The 24134-nt window shown below is 40.3% G+C and overlaps 2 protein-coding genes across 3 annotated transcripts in view; both read right to left on the reverse strand.

Annotated features, from left to right (window-relative positions):
- The window catches only part of ttyh2 (tweety family member 2), a 61802-nt gene extending 47256 nt beyond the window's left edge, over positions 1-14546 (reverse strand). The window contains exon 1 of one of the 2 annotated variants that reach the window (XM_056366369.1): positions 13943-14546. In XM_056366369.1, the coding sequence (XP_056222344.1) occupies positions 13943-14071 (129 nt within the window). In that variant the 5' untranslated portion in view covers positions 14072-14546. The remainder of the gene's footprint in view (positions 1-13942) is intronic. The other variant, XM_056366370.1, reaches the window with a different exon arrangement.
- Positions 14547-15605: 1059 nt separating this feature from the next.
- On the reverse strand, positions 15606-19001 carry rpl38 (ribosomal protein L38). Its single transcript, XM_056365183.1, has 5 exons — positions 18938-19001; positions 18703-18729; positions 18055-18115; positions 17101-17223; positions 15606-15674 (listed from the first exon to the last, which is right to left on the reverse strand). The coding sequence occupies exons 2-5, from the start codon at positions 18703-18705 to the stop codon at positions 15649-15651; spliced, it is 213 nt and encodes a 70-aa protein (XP_056221158.1). The 5' UTR covers positions 18706-18729; positions 18938-19001; the 3' UTR covers positions 15606-15648.
- Between the last annotated feature and the right edge of the window lie 5133 nt (positions 19002-24134).

Genomic DNA, 24134 nt, shown 5'->3' on the forward strand with positions numbered 1-24134 from the left:
CTTGGCTGATCCCATCACAAGATGGTGTCTAGTTACTTTACTGGATTATTACAAGTGATTCATTAGTGTGTGAGAACAATTGTAATGTTGAAGCTGGTCAAAGAGAAGTGTGAATTCTGAAATGTAGTGAAGTAGAAATAGAACCTTTGAGAATAGAAATTAACTACTTAAGCATAGTACTACTATTAGTACTACTAGTACCTCAAAACTGTACTTTAAACAGCATTTCAGTAATGGTACTGTACACAGTATTGTATGTGGAGAAGAATAAAATACAAGAAAATGCTACAATTAAAGAATCTAAATGTTAAGAAAATTAAGTGAAACTTTGTTTGCATGCATTAGCTTCACTTTCAGTAGTGAGTAGTAATAGTTTTTTAGTATTGAGATGTTTTTTAAAGCTCTAGAGCTGTTTTCATCCACTGACTGTCTACCACCCGCTCAGCTACAAACAGCGAGCTAAGTTAGCGATTAGCAGGTGAACAATGTCAAACATTTAGCAGCTAAAGAGTCAGACACTTTTGTAGGAGATGGTGGCAACCAAAACAGAGCTAAAAGGAGTGTGAATGTTGGACTTACATCAATCAGGTGGATAGAAACTGAAGTCAAAATGAATGCTAATGCTAATGCTGCTGTGTCTTATGTGTAAATAGGCAAGTTAGCTAACATGTTGTGTTGTAATGACTGAACAGGTAATTTGACCATTATGGCAGTTTAAAAAATTCTTTCTTTATTTTTATTCATTCGCATTTAGCTAGTCTCTCTGTACCGAATCTCAAAGTGAGATGAGAGACACAAATCACATAAAACATCCTTTTCTTCTCTATAAAATGGCTGCCTGTTTAGAGCCTCATAATACAAGGACGATGTTCTGTGGCTCCAAGCAAACAATTTCAAACTAACAACAACAGTCCACGTGATTACTGTGGTAATAAGACATGAAAACTGATGAATATGTCTGCACCAGCCCCAGAAACAAGGCCAGCTGCATTCTGGGAGCCAGTTATCCTCCTTTTCAGCGTCCCCCTGTCTCCAGCGGGAGAGCAGACACCTCCTCGTACATCTCTGCATCTGCTCCTCTCCTTCTTGTTCCTCCTTTTACTCCCCCACCCACCCACCCACCCCCCCACCCACCCATCCCACCTTCTGCGAGAGATGGAGTGTCGTGACAAAAATAGCAACAAGACTGTCCTAACAGCCTGAAATGAATTCTGCAGCCATTTGTGAGCAGATGGGTTTATTCAAGCTCCGTCCCTCTTTTTTTTTTCTCCCCCTTTGCTGTTCCTTTTTAGTTTGTCTGAAATCTTTTTGGTGCTGAGCCATCTGTTCTCATGCTGTGATGTCATGTGTCCCGCAAGTCAAGCGGTGGGATTAAAACCCAAAAATGGAAGAATCTGCAGGATTATGTCAACGATGGCTATAACTGAGCCAGGTAAGCTGCAAATTGAAAAATCCTCCAGAACAGCCGTTTACAAAATTTGACACCGTCCATATCCTGTCAAATTTGCTAATAAAATACAAAAATAAAACTGTAAAAATATTTATAGATATGATCTTTATGTGTGTTCAATTATTTTGCATTGAATCTTTTTATTTTTTATTTTATTATTTGCTCCAATTCCCCCCCTAAAACAATCTTCTTTCGCTCCTCACCCAAGCTCCATCTGTTGGGGTGCAGTGCCCCATCTTGTCCCATTTCACGGCTACATGCCTCTCATGTAGAAGGCCACACATCTGCTAAAAAAAAAAAAAAAAAAAAAAAAATGCAGCAGTGTCAAGGGTTGAGAGTTAGAAGCTCCGGTCGTTGACCTCTCCACTCTCTGATATTCTCCAGTGCCCCATAAAACAGGTGTGGAAATTAATGGAAATTTAGCGCCGCAGTTTAAGAGACTGGACTGTAAATGCGTTAATGGGTGTTCTCAGACAGCTGAATGGCAGCGTGCGCCAAGGTGAAGCCAAGAGACAGAGAGAGAGATAGAGAATCTCCTCGTCTGATCCAAAGGCGGCGGTGGGGTTTTTCAGTGATGAGAGTTGGCACAAACTGGGTGTAATTGAAGTGAACACAGTAAATGAGATGGAGATGTGGGGCGCAGGTGGATAATATGAGTGCGAGTGGGGGGTGGGAGAGAAGACTCAGATTGTTCTAAAGGGGGTGGGGGGTGGGGGGGACCTCCCCGCCACCCAGCCGCTCCTATCGTCATGGTAACATGCAGGTTAGTTGGTGCCCTTGCGACGGGGAAGGGAGGACGAGTGAAAGGGCGAATTATCACAGCCTATTCGAATTAAGCAGCATGTGACAGGCCTGCTTGAATTGCCATGCCTCTGTCTTGTGATTCCTCTGCAGCCAGGCGATGCAGAGAAAGGAGGGAATGTGGCAGAAGAAGGGTAGGGGGGCGAGAGAGAGACCGGTGAGGAAAATGGTAGACGTCTGAGGAACCTGGCAGGGGCTCACATGGACCATGAGAGGAACAAACTTTGGTTTACGTTATCTTTTAGTATTAAGTTTCAAACTGTTTGGGACTCTAAACTCCCTTAAAACCCATTATATAATTTAAAAAATGCATGGGGCTTAATACAGAGCTCCAAAATGCATACTTTCTTTTGCAGAAATTTACTCCACAGCCGCTTTTAAAACAGTTACAACCAGGACAACACTCTCCACTCTCTTCCTGTCTTTCACTCTTACTCTCCACTGTCCTTTTCTTCTCAGTAGTAAGGCGCAAAAATAATGGCTGCTGAATTATGTAGCATCCGTTCAGAGTAAAAGGACGCACACAGAGACTGTATTCACACAAAAGACACACCACATACCACAAGCCCATCCTGGAACCATCACTTCCCAAGTGCTCCAACCTTCCATTAAGTTTAAAAACACCATTTATCTTTTACCAACCAGAGTGTGCACACATTCGCTCTTTGGTGAAATCAAATTGGCAGCTCTGACCACTTAACTGCTACCTAAATCAGGGCTGAGTAGTCTCCCATAAAAGCAAACTTAATATGTTAACACCCTTCTCCTTACTTACTCATTCCTAACTCAACTGGCCAATTGCGCTGTCTTCTCTGTTTTGTTTCCTCTCAATTGTCCCTACAGACAGGAGGGGGGTGGGGTGAGCATGAGGCTGGAGGCAGTGACACAGGAAAGAAAGGAAGGAAGATCTAGCTGAGCGGAGGGGCAATCCCCGAGATCTGGGGGGTGGGGGGGCAAGAGGAATAGAAAGAGAGGCTGACAGAATGATGGAGGGAATATTGTAGGTAATAAAAACATCAAGAGAGCAGGGTGTGGGTGAGACGCAGTAAACAAACAGTAGAGATAAAAAAAAAAAAAAAAAAAGAGAGGTGGCGGTGGGACCAAATGGCTGAAAGACAAAAGCGTGTGTTCGTACATCCCTTTAATGGCCAGACAAAGGCAGAGCCACCTCATCCACATGGCTACCTCAGACACACTCCTCATTACTCAGTGCGCGGCCCAGTTTCCCACTGTAGATGACTTCTCCCCGCGGCGGGAACGTTGCATAATGCTAAGATTTCATCCCAAAAATAGTGAGCAAACCTAAGAACCTCATTCTTTAATGTACAAAAAAATGAACACAAGTGTGTGACAAGAGAAATCAGCCATGAACTCGGCCTCACAGAATGACTAACGGACTAATGTGAGGGATGACACACAAGTGAACTCCGCAAAGTTAACACAAGAGGAATATTTTTCAAAGGAACTTTTGAGCCATCTGTTACTCACAGATACTTTCAGGCGGCCCCTGGACAAACTTAAATGGAAATCTGCCAGTTTATGAAGTACGTCCAGTGCAAGCCAATTATGGCTGCAACTAATGATTATTATCATTATTGACTAATGTATCATTTTACCTGCAAACTGGTTTTTCATTTAGTCTGTAAAATATGAAAACAAATGAATGCACCCATTCAAAAGTCCTAGCATTCAAGGTGATTTCTTCATTTGAGAAGCTAGAACTTGTGCGAAATTGAATATTTTAACCTAAACAATCAGTTTAATCAACCTTATGTTCATCAATTAATCTAATAATCATTTTATCACTTAATGCAATACAAAAGCTCTGCAATAAATCTTTCTTCTGTGTTGCTTAGGTTCTGCTTTGGTCCAGTTTATGTTCATCCATGGGTGCAGGTTTGCATATGGACGGTAGGGACAAGTTCCTACCATTATTTTACTGATGCATTGCTGGATTAGCTGGATTTAAGGTGGAATTTAAGTGGAACTGCAACACTGGTAGGCCTACTGAATATAAAAATGTTTTTTTTTTGTCTGGCCTCCATTAACAAGTCATTTCCTGAAGTTTACTTTCTTTTATTCTTTGATCTGTAACTGTGTATAGTTTTTATTTAAATGTAAATTCAGATCTTATATGTTAACAAACCATTCGGTTAACAGCAGTTAAAAAAAAAAGAAAAGTCCTCTTTGTTTTTGGAGGGGTGGTGGGGTAGTTGTGTCCCTGCTAACGTTAAGACCAAGCATATGCCCTTGCACGGTTGGACAAAATATTGGAAACCACTTTTAAAAAAGAGTGCATTGCAATTCCAGTCTTCAAAATGTCTAAAAAGTTGAATCAACACCTCTGTGACACTGTGTCTCAACTTAATGCATAAAAAGATTATGTAGAGCAGGGCCGCTGTATTAGATAGCTTTTGTGTAACTTGTAGTCGGGAGAACACTTGTGTGTTTTTAAATTGAGGATGAAATAAAGAGAAGAAGAGACCTGCACACAAAGAGACACACTCACACCCCATACACCTATAGGGACAAAGGGAGAAGCATAATGAGGCAGTAATAGCCTGGAGCAGAACTGACCCAGTGGGGATTGGGTGAGTCATTTACACTCCCCCAAGTCCCATCAGTGGTATGATGAAAGCCAAAGGGGGGATGTCTACACAGATGGGGCAGTTGGATAAACGGACAATGATGCTCTAATGGCCTGTTACAAATCCTTCTGGAAAATATAACAAACACACAGACATGTTTCAAGATTAGATTTTGGATAACTGGCCACAATAGAAAAAAGCTGTATCGATTCATAATGCGAAATGATATTAAAAAGCACTGAAAAATAAACCTCTGAATGCTCTCAAGACTACAAGGATGCAAAAATCAATACAAAAAAGAAGAATCTGTGTGACTCCGAGAGCAACTTTGTGGGTGCTTCTTTCTCAGTGCAAGACAGGTATTGTGGGATGTAAAAATCCATATTTAAGGCTTCACAGTTCAGCAGCTTCAACTTCATGTCATCAGAAGAACTCACAAACTGGGATTTCGTGTATAAAATCCAAATGTTGAGTGTTTATGTAAAAGGAATGACAGGTTTTACTGACCTCAATATATATGATGGGCAATCCACTGTTAAAAAAGGCTTTACTGGAGCAGAATGAAAAGGCACAGGAAACAGAGGGGATGGAGGATGTGCTGTACGTCAAGACAGATGCAAATTCACAGCAGTCGTAAAGTGGTGTTTCGTGCCTTATGCTGAGCGCCCATTAAAAATCAATTTTTAATACACAAGTACTGACCATAATTAATATATAGAGATGGAAAGCACCTCCATCTGTTTCAGTGCATCTGCTAAGCAGGACTAAGTCATGTAGCGGTGGAATTCCACAGGCCTGGAGCGCTGCTAAATGCACGCTAAGCGATGTGAAGTGTCTTCCGCTGCTCCACAGCAGGTGGCGGACAGCTGTGTGTAGGTGGAGAAGGTCTCCAGGCGCAGTGTGCACCAATGTACAGAATGTATGTGTGTGTGTGTGTGTGTGTGTGTGTGTGTGTGTGTGTGTGTGTGTGTGTGTGTGTGTGTGTGTGTGTGTGCGGCCTGACCGGACAGTGACATTCCTTTAACATGATAAGGGTTAAACGGGTGTCAGGTCAGTTAGAGAAAAGAAGAAGACATGGACAAAGAAGGATATTCCACCTTAAAAGTCAAAGCTTAGTGAGCAGCAGGAGCCTCTTCTCACTGTTGGGAATCAGTAGATGGTTTTAATCTTTTACTTATCTTTTAAATATTATAATATATATTGCACAGCCGTAAAGTTTTTTTTTTTTAAATAATGGTTAAATCAGGGCGACCCGACAGCCGAGTGGTTATGGCACATACCACGTGAGTGCAGATGCTCTCAGCAGCAAGTCAAAGGTTCGACTTCCGACTCTTTGCTGCATGTCATTCCCCTTCTCTCCATCCCTCAATTTCCTGTCTCTTTACACTGTCCTGTCAAATAAAAGCATGAAATACCCAAAGATAAATTAAGAAGAAAAACAAACAAAAACACTTGATCCTACAATTCCCATAATGCAACACAATAGTAGATTTTCATAAAACGCTCAAATCCCTCACCTCCAGTTTGATGACATCATCAGGATCTACGCAAAGCTCCCCCAGAACAACAGAGGACATTATGAAACTACTTTCTGTTCTACTCATGAGAAGTTAACTGATCCTTCCTGCACCTTTAATGAGGAGAAACAGGTATAACACAAATTCCTTTTTGAAATCCACTAATTATTCCTTTGACATTTTCCCAAATAACATTTAACAAACTAAACACATCTCTTCATATGATGAACAGCACCTAAGCAAGAAAGTAAACACACGCAATAAATGTATAAAATACAGAGCACAGTTCCACAGTTTAGGTGCTACAGCCTCAAAAGCTCAATCGCCACAGGTCTTTAAGCAGCGTCGGGGAATAGACGGAAAATGTAGCTTATTAGACTGAAGAGAGCGGGCTGATGAGTGAGGGTGAAGCAGGTGAGGCTCATATGCAGGGGCTTAACCATGCAGCACTCTTTGAGAATTTTAAACTGGGTCCTATACTATGTCAAGGAACCAGTGAAGGGAGGTAAGTGTAAGGGTAATATGAGATGTTCTATTTGACCTAATGAGTGGTCTTGAAGCAGAATTCTAAATTGCCAGCAGATGATCAAAAGCAGACATGCACCTTTAAGGGGTTGAACATGGGATGCCAAGTGCCCTGAGAAACCCAGGCTAAAATTGCATCACCATGAGACAATTCCCCCCCACCCACCCCCAACCCCCACCCCCACCAAGGATCATTGAAGCAGTCCGACTCACTGTCTTCCTCCATGCTGCTGGTGCCCGTTCCACTGACACTCAGGTGAATGCCCCAGGGACCAGGGGTCTTTTCAGCAGAGTGCACTCGGCTAGGCCTGGCCATGTTCACAGCTGGGACGCCATTAAGTCCCAGCAAAGTGACCCATGGGATAAGGATGAGAGGAGGAGAAAGAAAAAAGACAGGAAGAAGGGATTTCATTGCTAAAGGGTCCTTTAAATCTGCTGTGCTGCACTGCCTTGTTGCCCTCAACATTTTGCCATGACAAACAGAAGCTCTCTGGGCTTTGTGAGGTATAGTCCCTGCACATATGATTATCTCTTTAGCTTTTTGGCAAGGAGAAATGTTTATTCCAGTGGTTCTGTAAAGCCCTCGTGAATCTCTTTCAAGCATCTGCTTCTCTGTGCAGGCCATTGCTTACAGGACATCTTTGGAGTGCGGCGAGGCGTGTTATCTCCCCGTTTCCTTGACACCCTCTCTGAACCCGAAAGCCTAAACCCTTCCCTCAGGGGAGTCAGGGGTCATGATTTTGATGCTGTACCCCCACAACAAAGCAAACCCACCCCCCACCCTTCCCTCCCAGCTTCCACAGAGGAGCAGACTTTCATTGTTGTATCCGCTGGAGGGGAATGTGGTTGCATGAATCCACTTGTCCCACTTCATCCAGCGCTAGCAAGTGGGTACATGCATTTGATCTGACCTGCTGAAGAGTCTTATTGCGCTGTTGATCACCAAATACAATGATGAAACCAAGAAAAAGCAGAAGAACACCAATAACAACCCCTCCAGCACCAAGGCTAATTGGTCGCCGCTGTCGTATCCTGTTTAATTATTGTTAGATCAACATGAGGTACGGACATACTCCCTTCTTAGTACAGACCACAGTCATACCATCCAGCCAATCAGGTGATGCTAATCACTAGCTTCAAGCACTATGGAGACAGATTGGGGTTAATGACCTTCTGTAGAACCAGAGGGGACACTGTGAGTGCATCTTTGTGTTTACGCGTGACACAAACAGAGAATAAGTAGGTGGCTGCATGAAAAAGAAAAAAAGATGTCAAGACTGCTACAGAGGCTGAGGTGAATCACTGTTTTACAAAAATGGGATTACACAATCGTTCAGTACAAACAGTGAGAGGCTGAGGAGGGACAAACAGGGTGGAAATCAGGAACGACACATTTAAGATTGATTTTCCTTGAGGAGGAGGCAATAGGAGTTGGTAAATTACCAATGCAATCAGAGTGGCTGTGATATCTCAACAGATAATGGATTTTCAGCCATTGGCATGCATAATTCTCCATTTTCCATCACACAAACCAAACACAGCGAACACAACAGCACTGTATCTGCGTTTAGCTGTAAAATCAGCAGCAATCAGTGAAATTTGCTTGAAACTGCTTTATGTGAAGATGGGCTGATGCAAAAAATGCAATCAAATACTTCAAACCATAACATTAGAAATATTAAGACATGAAAGAGTGTAATGAGCAAACAATTACTGCAGTTTAGAAAGCAATAATTGCAGTCAATCAAAGTAAAAGCATCACTTCAAGGGCATTATGGGAAAATACATGTTTCATCCTCCCAACTTCACTTAAATTCTTGCGGGTCTTCCACACGAGTGGCTGTGACACAATGACATGTCCATTTAAATTGGAATAGGGAGGTCTAACATCAATGAACAAAGAAGGGAAGGTGAAGGAAATGCTGATGAACAGAAAAAAACAGAAACACAGGGAAAACAGACAACAGGAAAAAAAACAGAAAGGTCTGGAGGAGGAGATTGTTCGGATGCACTCGGGTGGAACATTGTTCCCAGAGAATCTCTGTAAGAAAAGCCACCGAGGCAGAAAGATTGAGTGTGTTAAGAGTGTGTGTGTTTGCTCCTGTAATTGAATAGTATGGCTGTGGCTTGTTAATTTATCCACTATCAATTCTAGGCCACGGTAATAGCAAGATAAAAGCTTTCAATAGAAACTTGTCTGAGCTGGACATTAAAGTGATCAGCGGTGAGATGGAGGAAGAGGATGTTGTGTTGTCAAGGACAAATGGTGTTGCTGTTATGTAAAAACTCTTTGTTCTCCTGTGCTGCGGGATAGACAAATGTTCTTTTATCATCTGTAATTATGTACAGGAAGTGTGTAATCTACTGAGATGTTCCCGTTAATTAAGGTAATGAAAGTGGTTTATTTCATATTAGAATGTTCTTTTACTAAGTATCTCCTGCTGTTCCATAAAGTGGAGTTAGCTGAGGTTGGAAGTTGGAACATGAGCGAACACAAAACGTGATAAATCTACAACTTAAAATGTGAATGCTTTTGCCCTGTTACTTCAAGAGTACAGAACATGGCAGATTGTGCACTTCCTGCAGTCTGTGAAGAAAGACTTTCCAGTCTTTATGCAAAGCTAAGCTAACAGCCGGCTAACTTCATACTTGGTGTATAGACATAAGAGTGGTGTCTATCTTCTCATCTAACTCTCATCAAGAAAGCTTATAAAGTATATTTCCTAAAAAAAATGTTGACCCATTCCTTAGACACCAACACTACAGCATGTTGAGTAGCCCCTCAGGTCAATACTGCAGAAAACAAGAGCCTAGTTTTCTAGTTTTCTTTTGATGACACTGGCCCTGACAATAGCATTAGGCCTAACGCTCCTTGCTGGCTCTGAGACCAAAAGACTGAAAGACACACATAAACATACCACAGTTAAAGCAATCACAAGCACAAGTGCTTATTTTTTTTCTCCCACACACTATTTTTTTAATTATACTGGAGTTCCAACCTTTCGTTAATCAGAGACTTAATAATAGCTCCTTTAATTACCACGAATTCACAGATAAACTGTTGTAACCCTGCAGCCTGGATAGTATCAGAGTCTCATGGCTGAATAGGTATCAGGACCAGCGGCCCATGTGGTGATAGACACAGTGTCTGGCACAAACAGGAAATGGGAAGGGAAGTCATATGGACCAGGACCTGCTGACCTACACATGATGTTTAATTCAACCCACAAACACAGACACAAATACACACACAAATATAAAGTAGCACACACAAATATCAGAAAAACTAGGCCCCCGTCCTACTTTTGGGAGAGCTTTTACAGTTTTTGCCCTCTTTCCATCCTCAAGGCCTCGGGACAGGAAAATACGAAGCAGCAAAATACAGTTTCACAATCACACACAACTGGAGGAGTGCGTGATCGCTGAGGAGATCAGCAGATTAACTCAGGAGCGTGTGCGTCGCCTAAGCAATCATCAACATGGGGGGACATCTACAATGCTCGAGTGTCAGCTCCTCAAACCGCTGTAACAAGGGCGCGTATGTCTGTGTCCAACAATCTTCTTAATTTTTCAACAAGAGAATTTCAAAAATATGCAACAGTAAGATGAAGAATAAAATAGCTTGTTTATTGTCAGAAGACAGAAATTAGAGAAGAACTCTGGTCAGGTGATTCAGCGGATGGGCATTTCCTCACTGACAACAACAGTGTCCAACAGAGGGTGAGAAACCTACTACCGCACACACACGCAGACAAAGCACAGTGAAAGATCCTGACCCCTTACATTCCATCACATTCAGTGGCCCAGAGCCAACAGAGGAATTCACCAGGATTGCCCACACTACAACTAGCCAATTACAGTTCCACTGACAAGGCATGTGGCCTGGGTTAAAGGCACGGCTCAGCTGCTCAATACTCTCCGCTGCAGCGGCCAACTAAACATCGATTCAGTAATTCCTTTACAAAAGACTCGACATCACACACTTCGATTATTAGGCTATATATTTCTCTACTGTTTACCCGAATTCTCTACTATTAAACACTGCGAAAATATCTATTGCAATGCAGTTAATCATCCCAGAGGGGAAATAAACTTTTCATTAATACCAGTGTGATGCATTACAAGCAACTTTCCTTAAGCACATACTGTTTACATGCTTTTAATGCTTTAAAGTACCATCACTGACACCTACAATAGGCTGCTGACCATATTAAACTGATTATGTTGATATGAGTCACTAGCAGCGTTAACACCAGTCCTCAATAATTCAAGTATAATTCACAACTGAACAACTATGCAAGTACGTCCAAGGGAAATATATCACCTCTTTTCTCAGTTCTTCATCCCTTGATTGCGTACACAGCACATTATCACTGCGACTAATGCAGTCAAAACAAGAGGTGGTGATCAGAATTAAGCTTGACAGCCCACAAAGGACAGGAAGTGTAATGGCCTCAATAGCCTTGCATCAGCTTGAAATTGTGTCATTAGCCTTGGTGCTTTAAAGGGAATTGTTCTACACAGTGAGAGCATGAAGGGGGCCTGATGTATATCTGGGAAAGACAGACAAAAGAGAGCAGGAGAGAGAGGCAGTGAAACAAAAGTCAGAGAGAACAAGGAGGGGTTGATGGGTGCAGTGACGGGGGGATGAGGGGGGTTTCCCACCTCTGACTGACTGCCTCTGCATGACAAGTCTTCTCAGGAGGAAGTGCTGCTCTCCTGCTGAGACTCACCACCCTCCTCCCCTCCCTCCACACACCCCGTGGCACTGAGCCTGCTTCCACAGTGCTGCTGAGAATGGAAACTGGCAGCATGAGAATAAAAAAAGTCTCCCTTACTTTGCCTCTCTCTGTCTCTTCCTGATACCAGCGCAACACAAATGCCGCCGTCTGATGTCTCGTAGAGCAGAGATGTATCAAGACTTCTGCCGGTGGAGAGATGGCAGCTAAAAGTTAAGGTTAGCATCAGGGCTAACGCTGAAGCCTTCATATGATGCTACTGTGCCATAGATTATGGCACCAAAAAAATTGTGATTGAAAAACACCTCAAATTCTCTGTAGAAAAATGAATTCTTTCCTAAAACAGCCTACTCTCACTTGAGCTAATATACACTAACTGCTTTGCACCAAACAGCGGACAGACAAAGTTAGCAACTAGCTTATGGAGCATTTAGTAGCTTAAGAGCCTGGGGACAGTTGCACGAAACACCTTAATTTAAGATTTTCCTTAAAGTCTTAAAGTTAAGGTTTCCTTAAAAGAAAAACTGTTGCACAATACACCCTTAAGTTTCAACCTTAAGGTTTCCTTAAACTGTGCACTTAAGTATTTGAGGTTTTCTCCTTATCATCGTCTTATACAAAAGCTGTCAATTAAAGTCAGTTAAACTGACAAGCAACTACAGTAAGGAAAAGAAGTAAAGGTAGGCTACATCTGGTTCAATCTTACCTGCAACATGGCAGAGTTATGTAGAAAATGAACACATATTAAGAAGAGTATTCTACTTTGTTATGCAGTAGAATTTTACCGTTGTAAAATCTCTTTCACTGCTGCAAATACCTGAACTAAAAAAAAACCTTTCAAGAGGATCTGTGCAACAACCTTCAGTAACCCTCTCAGCTAAGGAGAAACTAGTGGTCTGGTATGACCACTAGTTTATTGTGGCTAATGTTAGCCAACATTAGCGAACACTGGCTAGATTTTGCTGTGTAACTGACATTACTAAATTTGGTATACACCATACCAACATGTTTTACCATTTACAATTGTCCTGTAATATTCACTTGTGGCCTCTATTTAGCAGAAGTTTCAGAGTTTCGCTTTCAGCTTTCACTGATTGAAGTCTTTCATTTTATCAAAGCAGTTGCTGTATTATTGCCCAACCTCAGCTCCACCCTATTGCCCATACTTTTGTAGAGTCGTTGAAGGAAAAAATCTGAAAGCATGATCACAAAGTACTATCAGATAATATATCACGCAAACATCTTTCATGATACTACGGTTCATGGCAGTATCCTTCCTTTCCTTTCCAGGCATTATTGATCTGTAAGTTTCTACTTATGCTTGTTCATATTACTTTTACATTAAAAGAGACATACACATACATTACATAGACTTTCTGTTATTTCACAAATCAAACACTTCCACATCATTATGAGGCCCTTCTCTCACTCACTTGGACACCTGAGGGCCCCCTGACCTCACGCTGGAGACCCCTGTGCTAAGATCCTGCAGCGATGAACTTAAATGTCATCTATTCTCGCCATGATGTAACTACACGCACTGACAGAAGCTAAGCTGTAACGTTGAAAAATTAAACAGTGAAATAATAAATCATTCATAGTATTTGACATGTGTTCACAAGCAGGTCATTAGTCATCCAACAGTTGATCCCAGCCTACTTTGAAGCTGTGTGAAACAGTCCTGTCACCACCGCCTGTGGAGTTATTCGGGAACCACTTTGACTCCCATGGGTGAAACACATCTATGCCAAAATGAACCACCAAGTATGTTTCCTGAGCCACAGTCTGCCTCTCCAAAGACAACTTATTTGTCCCACTTAAAAATAAATGAAAAATGTCTCCAAGCCCAGTTGAAGGCAGTGTTTACAAGATGAGCTTGTTCTGCATCCACTAGCAAACAGCAAAGCAAAGCAAAAACAAGATTGCTGTAATATTCCTTAAACATGCCTCAATGCTGTGTTGCCATTTTCCAAAGAGGAGTAATAAATGCTTTTAGAAAGGTCTTCAAAGGACATTCAATGAGACATTATGAGCCACTTTTGTCATCAATAATGCAAAATGTAATCTGAATCTGAAGGAAAAACAAAGTATAATGACAATAAACAACTGATTTTGGTGGCACCATAGGAGTGCATATAAGTGATAATTAATTATTAGTTAAAAGGGAAAAAAATCATACCGTTTCCTAAAATGTTTAATTCAATATAGAGCAACACACATTGGCCAAGCCCATACATATTGTGACTTAGGTTTACTCTGCCTATGTCCTCTTTGGTGACTCGGCTCCTGATAAAGCCTCATGTCCCATCTTCCTCTACTGACCTGCTGGTAGTTCTCCTCTTCAGGCTGGAAGCTGTTGTCAATGGGCTGAAACCTCAGGTTGATGTGAGGAAAATTGTGAAGCCAGTAAGTCCACCAGGGCGCAATGTAATCCACCCGAGCCGAAGACATCCCTGCCCCGAGAAAAAGTTAGGCTAGAGCCTAAATTAGCCTCTCTTTACTAAAGCGGGCAGTTTAGTCCGCTGCCGGAGATCCTAATCCAGTCTCATATCAAACAAAGGCAGTGATAAAAGCATGCTCGTTTATGGAAACACACTCTCAGCCACACATGAGACAAAACGTGGCTGAAGTCTTGCAGAGACAGTAGCGTTGTTTTCAAAGTGAAATCCGACAAAAGGGTTTCTCAGGAAAGAAGAATTAATCACAGCGCGCCCATGTCTCTGTGTGGACTCGCTGCTACTATCCGACAGACAGCTGCTCCGAGCGCACAGCACAGTCACCAGCGGGAACGCGCATTGATTGAAGGGCTCAGGACATGAGGAGGCGCTGGAGCGCGCAAAGACGGCCCGCTGAGGAGTTTGAAAGTATCATTCCGCCAGATGTCGGAAGCAAAACTGTTAAATAAGCACACGAGCTCACTGAGGATTAATATCATTTTCATCTGGACGTCGTGTTTCATTGTTCAAGAGTCGTGTTATCAGTCTATTTGTGGAATTAACTACTGCGCTGCCACCTAGTGTTCATCTGAGATAATTACAATCAGCCTTAAACCTACAGTAGGTTTCTAACAAACTCTGAACTCCACGAATAGTTCAGATGGGTCAGTTTGTCTATTGACCGATCTTTACATTAGTATGTAGTTCTCAGTAACCATACTGGCATGATTAAACCAGTGTAGGTGATGGAATTATTTTTTTTAAGATAAATCCGCTCATTCTTTAAGCCATGTCTCCATTGCTTGTATTTTAAGCATTCTATATTCTCATATTAAACCTATTAATGTTTAATAGTATGTCTGTGAAGCTGCGTTTGGGCAGAAAAACATTCCAATGCATGTTTTGCCTGCCACGCAATGTAAGAGGGGTTCACCTGCTGTTCATTATTCATTCTGGCTTCAACACCTTTGTGTAGAATATTTCTGACATGCTGTGTTTAAGAGGCATGCCATTCAGTTTAATAAGCAATAGCTCAATTTAATCTGATGGACAAAATAAATAAATGTAAATTTACTTTCAAGAAATCTACTTGACTTTTGAACTTTTTCAGACATTAATTTTGTTTCCTTTTATTTAACATTTGCTGTTTGAACCCTCAAACATCACTGGAATTAACTACTACATAATTGGACTGACATTTATGTAAATGCAGATTAGAAGCAGCAGTAGCAGCAAGTTGCACCACCTACAAGGTAAGAAGTGTCAGTATGTTGGGCTTTCCAACACCTACAGAGAATTAAGAGTTATATTGTGGTTTTATTTTAACCCGTCACTGGAAGGGAGGAAAGTGTCAATAGGATATTTTTCAGTGTGACTGAAAATGTGACATGTTGTGGAAAGATGTCAGAGCACAATGTACATCCTGTCCTATTCCAACAAGCTGGCTACACACACAGAACAGATAACACCATGCAATTCATCTGTTGTAACCCGTCACATTTATATCAAGGCATGACAATACAGTGGACACAAAAACACAGACAAATAACTTGGTTTTCCAATTTTTATTACAATTATCTGTACATCACGGATTTACTTCAGCTCCTTCACCGCCAGACCTGTAGAAAGAAAGACAACTGGTTAGACAACTGGTACTGAAGAAATGTTTTCAACAGTGACAAATATAATTGACAAGCCCATGTTAAAAGGAGATCATTACTACAAATACTATTATACATTTACCACCATTGAACATCTGACAAATCCAATAGACTGGCCTCATTAATTCAGTTACCTTTAAAGACAGGTGCCAGTACTACTCATTTATTCACGTTTTTCAATAAGTAGGTTTGTACTTGACGCTTAAGGCGTATTGTAAAGTGACTCAGTGCACAGCGTGTTTTTCTTTTCTTCAAATGAATTACAAATAAATTACTGAACTGAATGTGCACAATCCAGCCCATAATACAACCTAATCATTGCAGTCAATGAAGACTAATTACATTTGCATCAGCTTGGAGGGTTTCCAAGGAAGACAATGTTTTATTTACACATGAATGTGTTTTTCTCCCTGGACAAGAACTACTTCGTTATCAGCCGCATAATAATACATTTTTAAAATCAAAAAAAAGGTTTACGGCTTGCACCTTTTCAACAGTTCCTTTTTCTAACTTTGTTAGATGTAATGTAAACAGCCACTAAACAGCTAATAGTTAAAACCAGAGACATCTTTGGTTAAGCAAACATTAAGCCCATTCAAATTAACAGAATGACAACTGCTACAGAGCAATTCAGCAACCAACCCACACATACACCAGGGTTCATAGATAACCTTTAATAAAAAATATCTCCAATTCTGGACATTATGTAACTCCTCTGTAATATGGCATATGTTTGAATATCTCCTTACATTTTAAGTCATGTTTGCAGTATTCTGGCTGTTGCAGTTTCAGTGGTTTATATTGTTGTAAACTGGCTTGATAGTGTGCATCAGTGCTTTAAGTTGCACAAGGAAAATCATTTTTCCACAAGGATCACCCACATAATCATCTAGTCCTTCCTATTTGAAAAAAAGTTTTTTGTTGTAAACAACTAGTTTATGCATTAGTATATATTCCTGAGGCCCAATACACATGCTGAATCAATTTCCGACATAAGACATTTGCAATGACTTATGTATGCTCTGAAGCCTGAAGTTGTTCAATTGGCATAGAGCATTACTACAACTAAAACCATCCTCTAAAGTCACCAGAAATGTCAGCCCTGTGCTTGTGGCATGCAAGTGCATCCTTTAACACATTCTGGTACAAGATAAATGGGACCATCTCATAGAAACATACTCTAAGCCCCTAAGGGACCAAAACTCCTCCTCAGGTTGCCTTTAATTAGACTCAGGAAAGATGCAAACTTCATCAAACTGGATCACTTTAAGACTTTATGTTCAAGGTCAAGTGTACAAATTCATTTAAATGCAGAAACAATGCTGTGTCATCACGTCAAGTCATCACGTAAGTTTCAAAACCTAACCTTAAATTTAATACTGACCTGGGGGCAGGGACTGCTTGAGCTTCTCAGCCTTCTCTTTGTCTGTGATGACCAGGGTGTACAGGTACCTGCTGCAGCGGACCTTGAACTTAACATTGTCCTTGTTCTTCTTGATCTTTACGGCTGGAGGAAAATAAAGTGAAGACAAATTTTATTTATAAAATCACACTTTACAATCTATGCCACATACAACACGCTCTGTCATTAGACCTTTGAAACAGACAAGGCTGTGTTTAGATTCAACTCAAACATCAAATTAAAATTTAAACATTAAAATCACAACAACAGCAACGCAACAGTGACACTGATGGATGTATGAATATTCAATATTTCATGGAAACTTCATATATCTAGAATCATCAGCTTTCCTGTAGACGCATTTCATATTTTAGCATGTTGAGCTGACCAGCTGTGTGTGACTTAAAGACCTTACATTGCACTAGAATAAACACTCTCTACTTTTATAAGACCTACATTATTCGATCTACATTACAACTTAACAAATTTGGTAATATCTCATGCAACAATATTACAAGAATTTGCTGCTCTTCTTTCTCATATGACAGTTAATCAAATCTCTTTGGGTTTTAGAAGGCCAGTCAGACAAACTCAAGACATCACTGTGGTCTACGATATATTGAGAATGGCATATTCTCAGTTTACAATATCTGGTAAACTAAAGTCAACAATTAATCAAGGAATTAGCGGTCAGATTGATTGTAATGAATATAATTGTTACTCGAGTTTCTGTACCAAATAGATGGTTTTTACAAGACCATTGCAGAAATTAACACCCATAATTTGCTCACATGTACCTTTTTGAATTTTTGCAGTGGCAAAAATCATAGATGTCATCTGCATATACCTTTCCCTTTTAAACATACTTATATTTGACTTGCATCATTGTATTTACATCCAGCAGTACAGGAAGGTAAGATAAAGAGTTTAACTTACACTTGGCATCCTTCCTCCTTGCTGTCAGAAGGAAATCTTTGATTTCTTCTATCTTGCGAGGCTGTAAGTAAAGAACAGCAAAGCAGACCATCAGACATAGCATCAATACTAAATACAGACTGAGACTGTACACTGACGTGATGTTAGTGGACCGGTGGAACTGGCGTTTCTGTTAGAAATCGAAACTCAGCACTTGGTCCATCCTTATTCTTGCAAGATTGTGAATGCATCACGGGCACATCAGCCTGAGATGTTTGGACTTCTTGCTGACGGCAAAAACAGCTTTACTGAATGTAACCAGTAGAGGCTAACTTCAGGTACCTGAATCAATTCACAACAGATACAGCTGATGCGGTCTTGACTATTTCTTTTGGAGTTGTTAACTCCAGCGCTTTATAATTTGACAAAATGAATATTACTATGGGTTGGTGGACATGTCCTCAGTAACAGACTAAGGCCGGGCGGCTCATGCGTGCCAATGAGTTGCTATGCTAATGCTAATTCGCCAATGCTAGTCACTTTTCAACCCATCTGCCGCTTGCTATATCACTACGAAATGCACATTACGGCACACCCCCGTAAAGAAGATTAAACATTATCGGTTACCTGGACTTAACAACTTAATTATATAAATGAGAAGAAACTTACCATGCTGCCGTTTCAGCGGACTGAGCGCTGCGGAAGGGAGCAGAGAAAGATGGTGTCAGTTTATCGGTTATAACATCGGGTAGAAAAGTGTTGGAAAGTAAATTGTTATCTTGTCATCCAGATGCTGGAGCGAGTAATTATACGTAAATATACAATTTGATATAAGTAATAGCATTAAAGAGGATGGATGATGATTGAAATTGTGAATTTATTTGGGTGAGAACGTGAAACTCACTCAGTCTGCCAGAGAGGGGATGAAAAGGGGCGGGACTTCCGGTTCAAAGAGCTTTTATACTGAACTATGGCACACACGGAGGACCAATTTTAAGTATGAAAAGCGAATCTTCCGCTGTGATATATTGTAACAGAACTATCGAAGTGCAATTGAGTATGTGGTGAAATTTGGTAGTTTAAAGTTAGGCTTTCACACGGACAAAACGCAGCACATAAAAAAGGCAGAGGGAACCTGACTGCACCGTGTCAATGTCAATATTTCAACGTTAAACTAATCAACCTGTTTTGCTTAATATTCAATAACAATAGCGATAAATTAGCCTATAAAGGGACAGTGTAATGTGTGTATATGAATATATTGTTTTGTATTTATTTTATTAATTTATTTATTTTTAATTATAATCTTATCCATGGTTGTACTGCACAAATAGCAAAACAAATCCGACGCCATTCTTGGGGCACATTCTCGTTTTCTACTTGCCCAATATACGCCCAGTTCCAGCTGTCAGTCAATACCAGAGGATTACAGTTGGAGTTTCATTTTGCTGTCTCGGCCTGCCGCTTTCCAATAATCAGTTGTCTTTGGAATTTATACGTTTTGGTGCTTAACTGGACCGAAATTACTGTCACAAGCCATTTTCCTGAACACAGCATGCATCGTACAGGACATAATGCTCTGACCTACAGTCATGCCTGTAAAGCATGACTATTATGTATGACGGCCATTCCTCACCATCTGAATGGTTCTTTTGTCATCCTCTTCTCATTACACTGTTCCTCATGCAACTCTTCCAGTGAAATAGCAGTAGGCCATATGCTGTTTCTGCTTCTCTCCCTCAGCGAATAGTGATCATATAACCATGCTTTTTTTTCTGGTACAACACATACTGTATGTTGATGGACAAACAAAGCATACAGTGGGTGGCAATAGGGTGCCCTCCATGATGCATGAGCACTAGTGGTGACAGCTGCTGGCAAGATAGGCCTTCCTAGTGGGCTTCACTTGTGGTGGTGACCTGGAACACTTCTCTGATTGATGATACATACTGCCCTGTACCAAAGTGAATTCAAGTGCAGAATCAAGTGCCCATATCCATCCTCGGAACCTTTAAGAAGATGATAAATAGACCTGCAATAAAAAGCTTTACTACAGATCTGTTTCAAAGGTTAATTATAGCTCGTCTTGTAGGGTCAATGAAACTTCTTCACAAGCAACACCTCCAACAACTTCATCTTGCCAGACAAATAAGTGATTTTGTAGAGATGAAAGGCAAGGTTGAAAATAAACCCCATCTTCTAATTAAATGGGTTTTAATTTTTTCCAAAATGGATTCTGTTCACACAGCGGGTTGTGTTAGTGCTCCAGGTTTATCTACCAGCCAAAGGTCAAGACTGCCTCTGGGTGAGGTAACATTCCTGTCTGTACGGGAAGAAGATAAGCAGCCAGAATCAGTCTGTATTTAATCCAATTTTAAGCGTCTTCTGATCTGTTGAAATAGCTTATGTGTTGGTTCAAATGAAGTTATGAATGTGCTCCCTCTATCCATTTCTATTTGTCTCATTTTATTTTACTTTTATTTTCTTTTTCTCCCTCTTAACATGAAGTGATGGTGGATACAGAGAGGCTGTGAGCCCAGAGGTAAAAATTTTGAGCAAGCAGACAGCAGACATCTCATCCAATTCAGCGCCAAGCATTGAACTGAGGGAGAAGTCAAATTGCTTTATATTTTGCATGATTGTTGCTTTGGAGATTGAAGAAAATGTAACATATTGCATGCATGCTACAGTTTGTTTCCTGCAAAACTGCTGTGTTGTGCTTTTGTTGTATAAATTCTGTCTGGTATTTCTTCAGTAACTGTAAATTATGGTTGCTCATTTTAAAAAAATGCAACAACAAAAAAAAAAAAGAGAATTGCTTGAGACACCTCGGAGACTACACACATTACAGCCATACCTGCTGACTTATGAGTTCAATTATCTTTTACAGTCAAAACAGATAAATCAAAAAGGGTACCAGAATAATAAGCTTTTAAGTATATACAGTAAGTGGTTCACACTGAAGAAATTGACATCTGTTATCCTCACAACCTGACAAAAAAAAAAACATATATTTCAACAGCAGCAGAATACAATTAATGAGCCAATCCAGCTATACTCAAAAAAGTGGAAAACATTTCTGCTCAGTTGGTGTCAGTTTCTTTTAATTTTCTTTAGCTTAAGGTATTGCGTTTCCATGGAGATCAACTTTGACATGACATTAATTCATAATGACAGGAAAACAGGCCAGTCTTTTTTAATTAATCTGCCTGTCTGCCCATACTTCCATGTCCACAGGCCATCTCCCCCAATACTCAATCAGCACTTGTGCTACTGGACACGTCTCTCTCTCAAGAGTTTAAATTTTCAGCAGGCTCATGTCAATCAAGGTAAAAGACAGACAGTGAAGGTTCGTTTCAATAATGGTTCAGGAGCACCTCATCGACTCTGCAATCATTTGCAACACAAGCACAGGCTAGAAGTCCACACCGCAGAATGTACATATGTTTTAATACCATCATTCCTTGTTGTTTTGTGTGCTTGTTTACAGTCTCAAATCATTTTCCTCACAAGGACTAATGAACAGTTTATCTCAGCGTGGCTTTGTACTCCTTGCTGCCAAGAAGATTATGCTCTATTTTTCCAACTGACACTCAGTCACAATGCTCCTGCGCACAGCTTGGCTTTTGCTGATGTACAATACCTCCTTCCCTGCATGTGAAGAAATGTAAGGGGGAATTCATAGCTTCCGTAAATGGCTGCTGGTACCTCACTCCATCTTTAAAGATCATAAAAGATGTCCTTGATTACTGTTCACAGAGTGTCATAGCATGCAACTGCTGAGTTTCATTGTTGTAGAACTGAATGGCCAGTATGGAATCTGGTATAGAGATGGATAGCGAAGTGCTTCTCCTATATTTTATACAAGCTAAGCCAATTAACCATCTTCCAATGGCTACTTCCAGCATGATAATGCACCATGTTGCAAAGCAAAAGTTGTCTCACACTGGTTTCATCAAGTTGAGTATAACGAGCTCCGTGCACTTCAGTGGGCTTCCCAGTCACCAGATCCGAATCCAACTGAACACCTTTGGGATGTGGTAGAACAGGAGATTGGCAGCATGAATGTGCAACTGACAAATCTGCAGAAAGGATGTGACCTGAATCTCAAAGGAATCTTTCCAGCATCTTGTGGAATCCATGCCACGAATAACTGATGCTGATGAATAAATGGACAGTATATTATCCTACATAGATCTCACAGTGAGCAAGATGTTAAAATCCAATAACATATATCCAGATAGGCTCTTTTGTTAATTGGAGGGTATGTGTGCTGTGAAAAGTATTGTTATAATTACTATAATTTAACTATCTTTTACAGCTCTCTGAGACCTCCCCAAAAAGTATTGTGTCAGTTTCTGTACAGTAGCAGCCTTCTGTCACATGACATCAGTTCAAAATTTATAAGCAACTCTCATAAAATAAGGATAAGTCATGAAGTATTAAGCTGATAAAAACAATGCTAAGTGTTTTTGAGCTGAGCACCCAAACAGAACATGTATTCTTATGTGTGTTTTAAGTACATTTTGCTGTATAAATTTAATGTGAGTTATTAATTCATATGAGAGAGTGTGTAAGAATGCATGTTTTTTTTTTCTCCCCCTACTTTTATTACATCATCTATTTTTATTTGCTGTCCTAACTGAATGTCCACTGCATTACAGTGAGGGTGCAAAGGGAGGATCAGCTCAGCCTCATAGATTATAACAAATGACCATGCTTGGTTTAGCTAAAGCTCTTTTTGTACCGGGATGATCTTTATTCCATTTGCTTGCATAGCAACAAACATGATCCTCTGTGCCAAGCTGCTTGTAATAACCTAGTCTGATTCTAAATATATATATATATATATATATATATATATATATATATATTTTTACAATTGCAGTTCTGGATTTTGCACAGTAGAGGGCAGTGAGTAATTGTTAATATGGAGCCGAGCACGGTCTCATCCTCATTGATGACAATGGGAGACGCTGTGTATCAAGGAATGGACTCCACTGTTTCTCTGTACTTTGGGAAGGTGGTGATTGCAGGACTGAATGTTATTTTCTGTTTACTCCTTTTTTTAAATATTAAAACAAACATGTTTGATCCTATAAGATGTCACATGAGTAGAATTAACCAGTACACCTGGAATCACCAGGCTTATGCACCCAAATCCAGTATAACATAGATTTTTTTTTTTTTTTTGCTATAAACATCCAAGGACTCGACTTATCAATACATCCACGCTTTGTTTCTACATCAAGATAAACTTCTACCATGCACGATACACATCCATATCTCTACAGAGCCCATGAATCTTCAGAGATATGGACTTACTCTCTGCCTTTTTTATCATTTGTATTTACAAATGATCTCCACTTCATAAAAAGATGGATTCAATGAGTTCACCTAGGGCTACTGCTAATTTATTTACACAGCAGTATTCGTTTGTAAATTCATTCTGCACTGAGAACTCATTCAAAGTCCTTTTTGTTTTTGGACACACCTTGTATTAAAATAGTTCTCCAAAACTATAATCCCTTTTTTTGTGTAAAGGTTGTAATTGGAATAAAAATGTGCACCCTCAGGCTGAGGGATGATCATGCTTTGTAACTATGTGCTGGTTTATTAAAAAAGGGAAAGTGGGGTTACAGAAAAAAAAAAGAAAGAAAAAAGATTGTAGCTCAGAGATGCTTTTCTAACTGTAACAGACACACAAAGCGTGGATGATGGAATTTCAGGAGCTCTACCACAGACATTGTAGGTAATGATACACATCATTTCTGCCTGCAGGCCTGCATGGGCGCCAGCAGAAGCAGTTCTACCGGGGAGCTAATGAGTAATACGGTGGCAGGTTCTGTTATTAATCACAATTTGATCTATGGATGAGAGGCAACAAAAGATTACCTGAAATAGTTTACTGAACCGTCATTATTGGATTTACTTTAGTCATGAAGTTGGTAGAAGCTTTTAAATGCACATCTGGGATGAATGCACTGTAAAATAGATCAGAGGTGGTAGGGTGTATTTATTTTTTTATTTAAAGGATTAACTGTATCCAAAAAGTTGTTATTCACCGCAGGAAACCACCTCCAGTGATAATGTGGGATGAA

The sequence above is a fragment of the Seriola aureovittata genome, chromosome 21, assembly GCF_021018895.1.
Source record: "Seriola aureovittata isolate HTS-2021-v1 ecotype China chromosome 21, ASM2101889v1, whole genome shotgun sequence".
Lineage (NCBI taxonomy): Eukaryota > Metazoa > Chordata > Actinopteri > Carangiformes > Carangidae > Seriola > Seriola aureovittata.